This window comes from Amblyraja radiata, chromosome 9, assembly GCF_010909765.2.
Source record: "Amblyraja radiata isolate CabotCenter1 chromosome 9, sAmbRad1.1.pri, whole genome shotgun sequence".
NCBI lineage: Eukaryota > Metazoa > Chordata > Chondrichthyes > Rajiformes > Rajidae > Amblyraja > Amblyraja radiata.
The window spans coordinates 63,906,736-63,922,951 of record NC_045964.1 but is presented as its reverse complement, the minus strand read 5'-3'; the positions used below and the strand labels follow the sequence as shown (position 1 = coordinate 63,922,951).

The window sequence follows — 16,216 nt, the reverse complement described above, 5'->3', positions numbered from 1 at the left end:
AAAAGTTACTCCTCAGATTCTTATTAAAACTTTTAATAATAATAATAATAATAATAATAATAATAATAATAATAATAATAATAATAATTATTATTATTATTATAATAATAATAATAATAATAATAATAATAATAATAATAATAATAATAATAATAATAATAATATCTTTTATTGTCATTGCACATCAGTGCAACGAGATTTGGTATGCAGCTTCCAACCGATGTCAAAAAAATAAAAAATAAATAAACTGCGACGTGACCATCTGAGGGAGACAGTCCAGGGGGGATGGGGGGCACTCAGCAGGGCCGGTTAAGAGCCGCTATAGCTCTGGGAATGAAGCTGTTTCTGAGTCTGGAGGTTCGGGCGTAGGCGGCCTTGTAATGTCTGCCGGAGGGAAGTAGTTCGAACAGTCCATTACATGGGTGTGAGGAGTCTTTATGGATGCTGACGGCCTTCCTGAGGCACCGTGTGCGGTAGATGCCCTCCAAGGCTGGTAGCTGTGTCCCAATAATCTTCCCGCACCGTGTGTGGTAGATGCCCTCCAAGGCTGGTAGCTGTGTCCCAATAATCCTCTGCGCTCTGTGTACGACGCGCTGAAGAGCTCTCCTCTCCGCCTCCGTGCAGCTGAGATACCACACAGAGATGCCATACGTTAGTATGCTCTCTGTGGTGCAGCGGTAGAACGTTGTCAGCAGCTGTTGGGGCAGATCAGTCTTTTTTAATGTCCTCAGGAACAACAGTCGTTGCTGTGCCTTCTTTACCAGCGCAGCGGTGTTGGTGGACCATGTGAGGTCCTCTGAAATGTGAGTGCCCAGAAACCTAAAGCTGGACACTCTCTCCACACTTTCCCCGTAGATGGAGATTGGGGCGTATTCTCCATTATGGGACCTCCCCCTCACCTTAAAGCTATGTCCTCTGGTTCACTCTGAGCAAGAAACTCTATGTGTCTACCTGATCTATTCCTCTCATGATTTTATACATCTCTATAAGATCACCCCCTCATCCTCCTGTGCTCCATGGAATAGAGTCCAAGTTTGCTCATCCTCTCCCCACAGCTCAGGCCCTCGTGTCTTGGCAACATCCTCGTAAATCCTCTCTGCACCCTTTCCAGCTTGACAATATTTTTCCTATAACATGGTGCCCAAAACTGAACACAATACTCTAAATGCGGCCTCACTGACATCTTATGCAATTGCAACATAACCTCCCAATTTGTATACTGTGCGTTGAATTTGCCCATACCAGCCCATGATACAACCAGTCAGGATACTTTCTATAGAAAATTGTAGAAATTTGTAGAAAATATTCAGTGATATGGCAAACCTCTAAACTAATGAGGAAGTAGAGGCACTCACCCACCTTCTTCGTGATTAGATCTATGTGCTGGGCCCAGGACAGGTCATCTCAAATGTTAACAGTTCTCCTTTCTGAGGTCAGTGGTTAGTTCCCTGGTCTTGGTGATGTTTAGTATGAAATTGCTGTTGCAGTACCACTTAACCAGGTGTTTTAATCATTTCCTGTATGCTGTCTCATGATCGTTTGTGATTTGGCCAATAACAGTGGGGAGCATCATCTGAAAGGATTAGAGTAACTTAACATGGCAGGCCAAATAACCCATCCTTGTGCTCTATGACTTTAATTGCAGTTTTTGTCAACAAAATACTTGCCAATAAGCAGTTGAAGGAAATGATATGATATTGATAGTTGTAAACTTGGGTATTGCTTATATGCACTTTATATGAATGAATTGTTAAATTGTTTTCAAGTACTCCTGGGGCCTGTGAACTGCACATCTCAGGGTCACCATCAACTGGTTACTATGTGAAGGGAAGCCTGAGCTTTAATTCAGCACCAAGTTCAAGCAAATATATGTTTGCTTATTGCCTGCCTTGCCCCATCCAGTTCAGAATCACACGCTTCCATCCACGTTGAATTCTGGTGGAATCAACAGTTAGAGGACTTTATCTGACATGAGAACAAATCGTGCCTTGGGCTCTGTTATTTTGGTAATAGAGCAAGCACCCGATTGTGCTGCAATCATGTATGAGCGAGGTGAACGAGAGGACAGGCTGAAAATTTCAAGCTGCTTTGGACAGTGATATCCTTTGAGGGAATAAGGAAAATGTTATGAACTTATGAAAATGTTTTTATCTTTCAGCCTTAAGCCCCTGTCCCACGATGCGAGTTTACCCAAGAGCTCTCCCGAGTTTAAAAAAAAAATCAAACTCGTGGTACTTCATCACGAATATTTTTTTACCCTTGGACATTTTTCACAGTGTTGAAAAAACTTCACGAGTTACCGCGTTTCCCGAGTACCTGCCGTTAGCATTCTGGGCCGCTACGAGACATCCACGAGCTCCGAAGTACCCGCTACGTACATTCCACGTACTTACCACGAGTTTGATTTTTTTTTAAATTCGGGAGAGCTCTTGGGTAAACTCGCATTGTGGGACAGGGGCTTCAAATCGGGAGAGAACCCATGGCCTTGACTATAATGAAAATTAATTCAGTTTAACTCAGTTTATCCCTCATGCCTCAGGTCATTTGTTGGGTGACCATAGCTCTTATGAGTGCAATCAGCTCTGAAGTTAGAAGGGCTATTGAAATTTGTAACAGGTTACCAGTGTTATGAGAACTCTCCTATTGGATAAATAATAATGGACATACTAGGGAATATTACAGTAACTTACAATTTATATATTAAATATTTATTTCCTTGTGTACATATGTTCATCTGGAGTGAAATTCTTCTGAATGCTTCTGAAATTCTTGGTTACTTATGTAACCAAATATTTCAGAGATTTTTAGAAATAAAGCTCCTCTTTAAGCAAATGATGAGGTACTTCATTTAAATTTCAATATTTTGAGTTTTATTTATGATGCTTTTTTTTCCCAACAGTCCACAAACCAAGTATGGACAGCTTGTTAATACTCAGCAATTGACAGGAACATCACGTATGGTGAAACACTTATCAAATGGAAATGGACAGCTACTGTCCAATTCACTATTTAACAATGGACAGGCGCAGGTTCAGAACCGATTTGCTACAAATGGACAAGTAGTAGCAGAAAATGAAAATGCACTACCACGAGGTGAGTGACACAAACAACTCTGTGCTTTGAATATCATACAACTATTTTTTTTTTAACTGTCTTTAAAGCCAAAATGTGATTAACCTTCCAAAAGATTTTTCAAAATTTGTGGTTTTTTTCTCCTTCCTCTCCCTTCAATGACCTGTTTGACACATTAATATTTAAACTAAAGTATTCTATCTGGTTTCAAATTACTGTTCATTTTGTTTGTGAAGCAGTATTGCCCCTGTCCCGCTTAGGAAACCTGAACGGAAACCTCTGGCGACTTTGCGCCCCACCCAAGGTTTCCGTGCGGTCCCCGGAGGTTTTTGTCAGTCTCCCTACCTGCTTCCACTACCTGCAACCTCCGGCAACCACCTACAACCTCCGGGAACGGCACGGAAACCTTGGGTGGGGCGCAAAGTCTCCAGAGGTTTCCGTTCAAGTTTCCTAAGTGAGACAGGGGCATTAGAGTATAGGTTCTCAAAGCATGACTCTCCTTTTTCATTTAAAAGGCACAATAAGAGAACTTGAAAATACTCACCAAGCCAAGGCAGAGAGGAACAGAGTTGCTATTTTGGGTTATTGATTTTTCATCAAAATTAAAATGCAAAGGCGGAAAAGAAGAGAGCTCTTTGAGTTGATTAGTCATCCTGCAAATTACTACAGCTCCCATTCATTAGTACTTACCATGAAACAAATTGGGAACAAAGTGAATATGACTAAAATTGCATCTATTTCGGCTGATGGCTGTTAGTGCACATATACAATCTCATCTCTCGATTTCAAACATATGCACACACATCGTTCATGTCTCCGATATATTTTCAAATGCAATATATTTGTCACTATACTGTAAAATATAATATACAACCAATACATTTTGGTGGAATTCTGACAGCTACTTAACTAATAAATTATCACTTTGAAGTGTAATAATCTTACTAGAAAACACTTTCAACAATCATTTTAAATTATAGGCCTAGAAATATACTTGTACCTGTTTTAAGCATTGTGCAATTGAAAAATAACGTTATCCTAAGTGAACTACTTCTTTGGAAATTCATTATGTTTAAGAAAGAACTGCAGATGCTGGAAAAATCGAAGGTAGACAAAAATGCTGGAGAAACTCAGCGGGTGAGGCAGCATGTATGGAGAGAAGGAATAGGCGACGTTTCGGGTCGAGACCCTTCTTCAGGCTGATGTCGGTGGGGGGCGGGGAAAAGGAAAGGAAGAGGCGGAGACAGTAGGCTTGGGGGAGAGCTGGGAAGGGGAGGGGAAGGAGGGAGAAAGCGAGGAATACCTGAAATTGGAGGTCAATGTTCATATCGCTGGGGTGTAAACTACCCAAGCAAAATTTGAGATGCTGTTCCTCCAATTTGTGCTGGGCCTCACTCTGGCTATGGCGGAGGCCCAGGGCAGAAAGGTCAGATTCAGAATGGGAGGGGGAGTTGAAGTGCTGAGATAAGGTTGGTTAATGCGAACTGAGCGAAGGTGTTGGGCGAAGCGATCGCCAAGCCTGTGCTTGGTCTCAACGATGTAGAGAAGTTGACATCTGGAACAGCGGATGCAGTAGATGAGGTTGGAGGAGGTGCAGGTGAACCTCTGCCTCACCTGGAGAGACTGCTTGGGTCCTTGGATGGAGTCGAGGGGGGAGGGAAAAAGACAAGTGTAGCCTTTCCTGCGTTGCAAGGGAAAGTACCAGGGGAGGGGGTGGTTTGGGTGGGAAGGACGAATTGACCAGGGAGTTATGGAGGGCACGGTCTCTGCAGAAAGCAGAAAGGGGAGGAGATGGGAAGATGTGGCCAGTGGTGGGATCCCGTTGGAGGTGGCGAAAATGTCGGAGGATTATATGTTGTATGCGACGGCTGGTAGGGTGGAAGGTGAGGACAAGGGGGACTCTGTCCTTCTTACGAGTAGGGGGATGGGGAGTGAGAGCAGAGCTGCGGGATATAGAGGAGACCCTGGTGAGAGCCTCATCTATAATAGAAGAGGGGAACCCCCGTTCCCTGAAGAATGAGGACATCTCTGATGCCCTGGTATGGGGGAAACCGCTTCCCAGTCGATTCCTGGCGAGGATGCGACTATTCTCCGAGTCGCGTCCTCACCCCCCACCTCGGGGCCTACCACCTGTATCGGAGCGGCCTTTCCGACCGGTGACCGGACCAGAGCTTCGGCGGCGCGGCGCTGGATTCACTGCGGAGCGGGCGATAACTACTTGGATCGCCGTTTGAAGCTCCGGAGCGTTGGGCCTGCAGCGTCTACATCGCGGAGCTGTGGTTTGCGGAGCTCCCACCGCGGGCGGAGCTGACCGTCATCGCGGAGTCCTGGGGCCCTTTGCCGAGGGCCGCCAGTGTTGAGTCTCCGCCTGGTGCGGCCTGGGGTCATTGGGAGCTGCGGACTCCAGTGGGAAGTGCGGCCACTTTTGGAGGTCCAAGCCGCTGAGGTTGGCCTCCAGTCCCGACGTCGGAGAGCCAACATCCCGGCGAGCGGGCCTGAGCGGCAGGCTGCCCATAGTGGCGACTGCGGAGGGCTCTGGAGGCCCCCGACCACGGGTGAACATCGAGGAAGAGACTGACTTTGGTGCCTTCCCTCACAGTGGGAAACTTTTGATTCTGCTGTGTGGGGATGTTTTATGTTTAAATCTATCGTGTGTTGTGTTCTTTATTTTATTGTATGGCTGTATGGTTATCACATTTCACTGTGCCATCTGCCACATGTGACAAGTAAATGTATCTCGTATCTTGTATCTTGTCTAGAACACCTCATTCTGGGTGCAGATGCGGCATAGACGGAGGAATTGGGAGTAGAGGATAGAATCCTTAGAGGAAGCAGGATGGGAAGAAGTGTAGTCCAGATAGCCATGGTAGTCAGTGGGTGTATACTCTGGAAAATCTACCAGGCACATCCAATCTTTAACATTGACAAAATCATTTTGTGCCTGCATATCACTCTTTGCACATTTGGCTTCCCCTTAGTCCTCATCTGTATCTTCAAGAGTAAAATCAGTACAAGATCTACCCATCTTGTCCTGTCTCTCCATTTCTCAGTAACTCCAACCCACAATCTGTGTTTTCATCAATTCTGGCAGTTACTCCATTTTTAGCAGGCAAGGCTGGATGATGAGGGGTGATCTTATAGAGGTGTATCATGAGAGCAGTAGATTGGGTAGATGCACAGAGTCTCTTGCCCAGAGTAGGTGAATTGAGGACCAGAGGGCATAGGTTTAAGGTGAAGGGGAAATGATTGAGCAGGAATCTGAGGGGTAACTTTTTCACACAAAGGGTGGTGGGTGCATGGAACAAGCTGTCAGAGGAGGTAGTTGAGGCAGGGACTATCTCAACATTTAAGAAACAGTTGGACAGGTACATAGATAGGACAGGTTTGGAGGGATATGGACCAAACATGGGCAGGTGGGACTAGTGTAATGGAGACATGTTGGCCGGTGTGGGCAAATTGGGCTGAAATGCCGGTTTCCATGCTGCATCAGTCTATGACTCTATGACACTTCTACAAGGCGCAAATGACCTCAACTGCTTCTCCGCCCCTCCACCATCCTAGTCGTCCTGCCAGTTCACATCCATATAACCCATCGTTATCACCTCTTCCACAGCCAATAATGGACAATTGTGGGTTCCACCTTTCCTTGGTCATTGGTGCCGGCTCTGATTTGTTCTGAACCTTTTCATACCTCTAGTTTCCCTCCCCCCTGACTCTCAGTCTGAAGAAGGGTTTCCACCCAAAATGTTACCTATTCCTTCTCTCCAGAGATGCTGCCTGACCTGCTGAGTTACTCCAGCATTTTGTGTCTAACTACAACTGCTTCACCATTGATTTACCAAACCAGATAAGATGAGAAGAGGTGGATATGGGGGATTGGCATTCATGAGTGGTTGAAATTTCACCTTGTGGAATTTGCAAATTTTCCCTCTTTCCTCCCACATTCCAAAGATGTGCAGGTTTGGTGGGTTAACCAGCTACTGAAAATTGTCCATGGTGTGTGGATGTATAGAATTGGGAAAGTTGTTCAGAACAAGGGGGGAAAAAAATAGGATAGTGCAAATGAGTGTGATAGTTAGTTCCTATTTCCATGCTCTATCTCTCCATGTTTCTATTTCCATTAATATATATCAAAAACCAGGGAATATAATTTTAAAATAAATATCAAAAATAGGTGAGTGAACAGTTTTCCACCCTGAGGGTAGTAGATGTCCAAAACTCACTGCCTGAAGGGTGATGTAAGTGGAAATTGTCATTGGATTTTAATGGTACTTGAATGTATATTTGAGGAGTGATTTACGGAGCTATTGGGAAGTAGGATGCAGCCAATAGGCTGAATGGCCATCTGTTGCTATCTATGCATCATGTTTGCCTTTGACACAATTGGCAGTAGTTTTGGTTTTGTGACTGAGTCACAAACACAACATAGTGGCTGAAAAGTGCAAGAAGGAACTGCAGATGCTGGATTAAACCGAAGATAGACACAAAAAGCTGGAGTAACTCAGTGGGACAGGCAGGATCTCTGGAGAGAAGGAATGGGTGACGTTTTGGGTCGAGACCTTCTGAAGAACATGGGGGGAGTCAAACAAATAACAAAAAGTGATTATTTGGTCATGTTCGTCCTGCTGTTTGTCGGATCTTGCTAATAGAAAAATGATGTTAATTGTAATGTTCAACATTACAACCATAAGTGCATTTCCACAGTTCCAACGTCACCCATTCCCTCTCTCCAGAGATGCTGCCTGTCCCGCTGAGTTACTCCAGATTTTTGTGTCTATTCTAGGCTGAAAACCTCATTACAATAGTGCACAATACCATTAAATGTTATTTTTAATAAAATTAAATATTTAATTGAAATGAGATGTGTGTCCCAGACAGACATTAATAATTCAGCGGGTGCAGCAGCATCTATGGAGCGAAGGAAATAGGTAACGTTTCGGGCCGAAACGTTACCTATTTCCTTCGCTCTATAGATGCTGCTGCACCCGCTGAGTTTCTCCAGCATTTTCGTGTACCTTCGATTTTCCAGCATCTGCAGTTCCTTCTTGAAGACATAAATAATTCCCTGGCTTTATATGGAAGAACATCATGGGAGTCAAACAAATAACAACAAGTGATTATTTGGTCATATTTTTCTTGCTGTTAGTATGATCTTGCTAATAGAAAAAGTAATGATGTGTTTTCAACACTACAACCATAACTGTATTTCCAAAGTTCTTCATTAGCTGTAAATTTATTTTGAGATTTGAAGAATGTATAAACTGCGCATTAAATTAATAACCAAATGATAACACATTGTCCAAAACATAAAGTGTTGGAGGAACTCAGTTGGTCAGACAGCATCTGTGGAGGAAAGAGACAGGTGACGTTTCCGATCGGGACAAGAAAGGTCCCGACCAGAAATATCCCACTATTACTGAAGAAGGGTCCCAACCTCAAACGTCAGCAGTGTGAAGAAGAGTCCTGACCCGAAATATTACCTGTCCATTCCCTCCACAGATACTGTCTGACCTGCTGAGTTCCTCCAGCACTTTGTGCTTTGCTGAAGATTCCAGCATTTGCATGGAATCCAACACATTGCCAGATTGTAAAATGTTTGAAACTCAAAAAGTCATGAACTTATGATTTGATATTACAGTACTTGAATTACATCTTTTTTGATGTATAATATCTCTGGTTCCCCCGGTAAAGATGGCGTTACTTGCATTAGAGTCAGTGGAATGTGAATTCCATTGATTGATTTCTGAGCATAAAAACTTCCTAACCACCTGATTCTGTTTTGTTCAGCTCCTCAAACCTGCTCCACCATTGAATGAGATATTTAACCTCACTGCCATTTTCCAAGACTAACTCCATTTCCCTTGAGTATTGTACTATCGAAAATCTATTGATTTCTACCCTGAGTAAACTTGGTGCAAAAATCTCCAGATAAATTTACAAGCCCATTGAGGCGAAAAAATCTTTCTTCTCTGTCCTGAATGGACAACCTTTTTTGTGATTCATGTATCTGGTCATCACTGCCAGAATAAATAAAATGTCCACATATACCTATCTTGTGGAAGCAGGCCTTTAGTCCCACCAACACCCTGCCAACCATCAAGCATACATTTGCATGAATATGTTTAATCCCATTTTGTTCACCACACATTCCCATCAACTTCCTCCTTGTTACTGCTCACCTACACAGTGGGGACAGTGTACAGTGACCAATTAACCAACCAACCTCCATGTCTTTGGAACGTGAGAGATAAATGGAGCACCAAGAGAAACCCCATGTTCTCAAAGCAAGAACGTGCAAACTTCACAGACAGCACCAGAGGTTAGGATTTCATCCGAGTCACTGGATCAGTCAGGCTGCAGCTCAGCTTCCTGTGAGACCCATATTGAATTAGAATGCTGCAATGAGGTCACCCCTTATCCTGCCTTGAACCAAGGCAAGATGTTCATTGTGGCCATGAGGGCCCTGTGGAGTGTTGTAGACTGGAGGGATCTAGAAGGACAACTACATAGTTCCCAAATATGGCATCACAGGTAGATAAATTAAATTAAATTAAATTAAATTTCTTTATTTATATAGCACATTTTTAGTCAACTTGCATTGACCCCAAAGTGCTTCACATAATTACATTCACACACACAGGCAAAGGTGGGTGAAGTGTCTTGCCCAAGGACACACACAGGCAAAGGTGGGTGAAGTGTCTTGCCCAAGGACACAACGACAGTATGCACTCCAAGCGGGATTCGAACCAGCTACCTTCCGGTTGCCAGCCGAACACTTAGCCCATTGGTGATGTAGAAGGCTTTTGGCATGCCGGTGGTCATCAGTCAGGGAATTGAGTACTGAAGACACAAGAGACTGCGGATGCTGAAATCTTGAGCAAAACACAAAGTTCTGGGGAAACTCTTTCGGTCAGATAGCATCTGGAGAGGGAATGGACAGGTGAGGTTTCACGTTTGGTCCCTTTTAGACTGATTGAAGATTTGAGTATAGAAGTTGGCACATTATGTTCCAGTTATACAAGTGGTTGGTGAGATGACACCCAGAGTATTGTATTCCATTTTGGTCACCCTGCTATAGGAAAGATGCCATTAAGCTGGAAATGGTGCAGAGAAGATTTATGAAGATGTTGTCAGGAATTGAGAGCCTGAGCTATCAGGAGAGATTAGATAGGCTAGGACATTATTTCTTGGAGCATAGAAGGCAGAGGGGTGATCTTATAGAGGTGTATAAAATCATGAGCAAAATGAATAGGGTGAATGCACAGAGTTTTTTTCCCAAGGTAGGGAATCGAGAACTGGAGGGCATGGGTTTAAGCTGAGAGGGGAAAGATTTAATAGTATTCTGAGAGGCAATATTTTCACATGGAGGATACATGCAATGAGATCCCAAAGGATGCAGTTGAGGCAGATACAGTAACAACATTGAAAATACAATTAGACAGTTAAATGGAGAGGAAAGGTTTGAGGGATATTGGCTGAATGTGGGCAAATGGGGTGAGCGTAGATTGGACAGATTGCTGAAGAGCCTGTTTCCATCATGTATGACTCTATGACTAATTCCTCATCCTTTTTCTTTAATGTGAACAACCCAATCACTATCCCGACAGCACCCTATTTGTCCAATCTCTTACTCTGAAAATTATTTCTGTATTCTGATTCTATTTACTGTCCATTAATTAAAACGTAATCCATACTAGTATATTACCCTTATTGCTCTATGCTGTAGTTTCATTTAGTAGATTAGAAGAGGCATCTGTGAAAACTGACACAGATCCTCTCTGAACTGGAGAACAGCCCTTGTTAATTGCTTTGATGATATTGCATATTTTGTTATAAAGTTTTCTCAGTCTGCAAAATGGACCCTGAATTTGCAGTTTCCTATCAGTTTAATTCTCTATCCTGCTCCCATTCTGATTTCACTGCTTTTGGTTTTTCACTCGATTCCATAAAAGCTCAAAATAAGTTTAGGACCTCACCATATTCCCACTTGACATTATATCTCATCATTTGAGGTAATGGTCTATTTTAGTGCTGGTTCTCATTCGCAGTTTAGAATGAGCCAGCACTACCACCACCTGTGTCCTTCAATCCCTCATTGGTTTCACCTTCCCTTTTGTTCTGTCTATCCATTCCACCGTTCTATGCAAGTTAAAACTTACAGAGTCGTAGGTACTGGTTTATTATTGTCACTGGTACTTGGGTAAAGGGATACAATTTGGTTTGCGTCCTATCCAGGCATGATGACACCCAGATTTACCTTGGCACCAAATCCCCCCACAACCCCCCCCCCCCCTCCCATATCAACTCCTGTTTGTCAGCTATAAAAACCTGGATGCAACATAACTTCCTCAAACTCAACAGCGATAAGACAGAATTCCTCCTCATAGGCTCCAAAGCCACACTCAGCAAAATCAATAACCCCACTCTCACCATCGACGGCACCACTGTCTCCCCATCTCCCCAGGCCCGCAACCTTGGCGTGATCTTTGATTCCACCCTCTCCCTTGAGCCTCACATCCGCCATGTCATTAAAACCTCCTTCTTTCATCTCCGCAACATCGCCAAACTCAGACCCTCTCTCACACCGCCTGCTGCTGAAAGACTCATCCATGCCTTCATCTCCTCCCGACTGGACTATTGCAACTCACTTCTCCTTGGCATCAGCTCCACCTACATCAACCGACTCCAACTGGTCCAGAACGCAGCCGCCTGACTCATCACCCACACCAAATCCTGGCATCACATCATTCCAGTCCTCAAAAAACTTCACTGGCTTCCCATCTCCCACCTACAAAATCCTGGTCCTCACCTACAAAGCCCTCCACCATCTGGCCCCCCCATATCTCACTGACCTCCTCTCCCCCTACCAACCCTCACGGTCCCTCAGATCCACATCAGCCGGTCTCCTCTCCATCCACAAGTCCAACCTCCGCAGTTTTGGGGACAGAGCCTTCTCCAGGGCAGCTCCCAGGCTCTGGAACTCCCTCCCCCAACTGATCCGCAATTCCGTGTCCCTCACCATCTTCCAGTCCCGCCTCAAGACCCATCTCTTCACCTCTGCCTATCCTTAGCCCCACGTCCCCCTCCCTTTTCATCTGTGCATTAATTGCCTCATACTGTGTTTTGTATTGAATTCTGTCTTTACTTTGTGTACTAGTCATGTCTCTACTGTTTATTTCATTCCCCTTACATGTTTTTCCTCTACATGCTCAATTTTTGTAAGGTGTCCTTGAGACTCTTGAAAGACGCCCATAAATAAAATTTATTATTATTATTATTATTATCCTACGCGACGTGACTACATCAGGTAATGCAAATGATAACTTAAACAGAGTGCAGAATCTAGTGTTACAGCTATAGAGAAAATACAGATAAAAACAAAGTGCAACGCTGTGGTGAAATGTATTGGAAGATTGGGAATTCATCCTCAGGATACACGAGATCCATACAAGAATCTGATAACAGAGGGAAAGAAACTTTACTTAAATCTGATGATGTGTGCTTTTAAGCTTTTGCACTGCTTGAATTTTGCACAACAATCTTGCGCCATTTCACTGTTTTGCATTCTTTATATTTATTGATGTGTTTATCGTTATTATATGTATACTTTTTACCCTGTGGGCTTCACGTGAACAAGGAAAATCTTGCATCCCTATGTATATGATAAGAAACTAATCTAATCTCACCACATTCACCCTCAGTGGGACCTGTTCTCTTCCCAGTTACCCTTTTCTTCTTAATATATCTCACGATTCTCCTTCACCTTATCTGCCAGTACTATCTCATGTCCTCTTTTTGTCTTCCTGATTTCCTTCGTAGTCCATCCCTTTTATTCCTAGAGGGATTCACTTGATTGCAGCAATCTGTACCTGATAGTTTCCTCCTTTTTCCTGACCAGTGCCTCAATATCTCAACTCATAGATACTCCTGCCAACTTTACCCTTCACTCTAACAAGAATATTCTGTCCTTAAACTTTCCATGTCTCACTTTTAAAAACCTCCCACTTGCCAGATGTCCCTTTACCTTCAAATTTTCCCTCCAAATCAACTTAGTAAGGTCCTGTCTAATGCCTTCAGAATGGATCTTGCCCCCAATTTCAGACTTTAACTTGTTAACCACTTCTATTTTTTAACGATAATTCTTTTAAAACGAATAAAGTTATGTTTATTGGTACCAAAGTGCCCCATCCCTGTCTCCCCCATTAATACTTCGGCCACTTGCTCTGCCTCATTTCCCAGAACACTTTCCTGGGACAGATTTAATAAATTCTGGTCCATCAAAACTCTTTGCATCATAGCAGTCCCAGTCAATAAAGAGAGAAGTTGAAACCACCTACTATTACAATCCGATTATTCTTCCAGCTACTTGTGATATCCCTACATACTTGTTTGTCTAATTCCCATGGACGATAGAGAGTGGGTCTATGAATGCAGCTGTGCAAGGGGCTGGCGTGGCCACAGTTGGAGTATAAGGTTCAGATTTGGTCACCCTGCTATAGGATAGCTGGTCACCCTCCCTTTTGAAAATATCTTACATCCACTATAGAATAGAATAGAATAGAATAGTTTCTTTATTGTCATTGTAACATGAACCATGTACAACGAAATTGTAAAATGTCAGCCAGTCAGTGCACCATTCAAACATTTCTAAAAGCTAACGATACATACAAGGTAAAATATTTAAAAAAAGATAAACAACTAAAATAAATATCATGAAAATAGCACGCATAAACACCCAGCCCTACATCCTTCTGTCGATTTCACAGTCTCTTAGTATGTAACGCCCCTGCGTTCCTTGGCGGCTACATTTAGTGCCTTTATAGCAGTGGGGTAAAAACTGTTTTTAAGTCTGTTTGTCCTTGTCCTTGTAGATCTGTACCGTCTGCCTGACGGTAACAGTTCAAACAGGGAGTGTCCGGGGTGGGAAATGTCCTTTATAATACTCTGGGATTTTTTGATGCAGCGGGAACTGTGTAAGTCCTCCAAGGTAAGGAGAGGGCAGCCGACAATCCTCTGGGCGTTGTCAATGGCCCTCTGGATAGAACCTATCAGCTTCTATTTCCAATATCTCCACACATAGAAGCATCCTTTAAGTGCACCTTATATTCACAATCACAAAGGACTTAATCGGATGTACACCAGTTTTCATCCTTTTTCAGCATAATAACTTCTGGGTTTTGTAGATAAAATTAGAACCAGGAGAGATGTAAAAGGTCTGCCAAATCACTGTCATTCATTTTAACATTAATGCACAGTGAAGAGAGGTTTATAGATGATTTGAATGATTTTTTTTTATTTGCACACATGCTAACATTTACTGTGTCACATTAGCTCCTTTATAGCACGGTAGAACAAAGTCTACAGTAGCATGTATAAATGCATGTTTTTGATTGAAAAATGTTGAGAAAGAACATTATGCTTGGTGACAGTATACTTTGGTTATTGACAAGATTACTAAAAAACTGGTGGAGAAACATAATGGGTCAGACAGCAACTGTTGAGACTGCATCAGGACTCAAAGCATGTGGCTTAGTACCAGCGTTTCATCTGTTAGATACTCATAAGTTCATGACAAAGAAGCAGAATTAGGCCATTTGGCCCAACGAGTCTGCTCTGCCATTTGATCGTGGCTGATCTATTTTTCCCTCTCAACGCCATTCTCCTGCCTTCTCTCCGTAACCTTTGGCACCCTTACCAGTCAAGAACCAATCAATCTCTGCTTTAAAATTTCCCAATGACCTGGCCTCCAAAGCCGTTTGTGGCAATGAGTTCCACAGATTCTTCACCCTCTGACTAAAAAGATTACTTTTCATCTCCATTTCAAAGGCACGTTCTTTTATTCTGCGGCTGTGCCCTCTGGTCCAAGACTCTCCCACCACTGGAAATATCCTCTCTACATTCACTCTATCTAGGCCTTTCATTATTTGGTAGGTTTCAATGAGACTGCCCCTCATCCTAAACTCCAGTGAGTAATATACGCCCAGAGCCATCAAATACGTCTCAGACTTTAACCCAATCACCCCTGGAATCTTGTAAACCTCCATTGGACTCTCTCCAATGCCAGAACATCCTTTCTCAGATATGGGGCCCAAGATTGCTCACAATATTCCAAATGTGGTCTGACCAGTGGTTTAGAAAGCCTCAGTATTACATCCCTGCTTTTATATTTTAGTCCTCTCAAAATAATGCTAACATTGCATTTGCCACTGACTCAACCTGCAAATTAACCTTTTGGGAATATTGCTCTAGCACTCCCATGTCCCTGTGCACCTCTAATTTCTGTAACCTGAATGGGATTCTGAATCCCATTTAGAGAATAGTCCACGCCTTTATTGCATCTACTGCAGTACACAACCGTTCAAGTCAAGTCAAGAGAGTTTATTGTCAGGTTGTTCAAAAGGGAACTGCAGATGCTGGAATATCGAAGGTACACACAATTGCTGGGGAAACTCAGCGGGTGCAGCAGCATCTATGGAGCGAAGGAAATAGGCGACGTTTCGGGCCGAAACCCTTCTTCAGACTGATGGGGGGTGGGGAAAGAAAGAAGGAAAAGGGGAGGAGGAGGAGGAGCCCGAGGGCGGGCGGATGGGAGGGTGGGAGGAGACAGCTAGAGGGTTAAGGAAGGGGAGGAAACAGCACGGGCTAGCCAAATTGGGAGAATTCAATGTTGATGCCGTAAGGACGCAAGGACCCCAGACGGAATATGAGGTGCTGTTCCTCCAATTTCCGCTGTTGCTCACTCTGGCAATGGAGGAGACCCAGGACAGAGAGGTCGGATTGGGAATGGGAGGGGGAGTTGAAGTGCTGAGCCACCGGGAGGTCAGGTAGGTTGTTGCGGACTGAGCGGAGGTGTTCGGCGAAACGATCGCCCAACCTACGCTTGGTCTCACCGATGTAAATGAGCTGACATCTAGAGCAGCGGATGCAGTAGATGAGGTTGGAGGAGATACAGGTGAACCTTTGTCGGACCTGGAACGACTGCTTGGGACCTTGAATGGAGTCGAGGGGGGAGGTGAAGGGACAGGTGTTGCATTTCTTGCGGTTGCAACGGAAAGTGCCCGGGGAGGGGGTGGTGCGGGAGGGAAGGGAAGAATTGACGAGGGAGTTGCGGAGGGAGCGGTCTTTGCGGAAGGCAGACATTGGG

At 43.8% G+C, this 16,216-nt stretch overlaps 1 protein-coding gene across 1 annotated transcript in view; it reads left to right on the top strand.

The window, feature by feature from the left end:
• ltbp2 (latent transforming growth factor beta binding protein 2) overlaps positions 1–16,216 on the top strand; it is a 175,373-nt gene that overhangs the window by 56,864 nt on the left and 102,293 nt on the right. Inside the window, exon 4 of the mRNA XM_033027651.1 lies at positions 2,900–3,093. Within this exon, the coding sequence (XP_032883542.1) occupies positions 2,900–3,093 (194 nt within the window). The remainder of the gene's footprint in view (positions 1–2,899; positions 3,094–16,216) is intronic.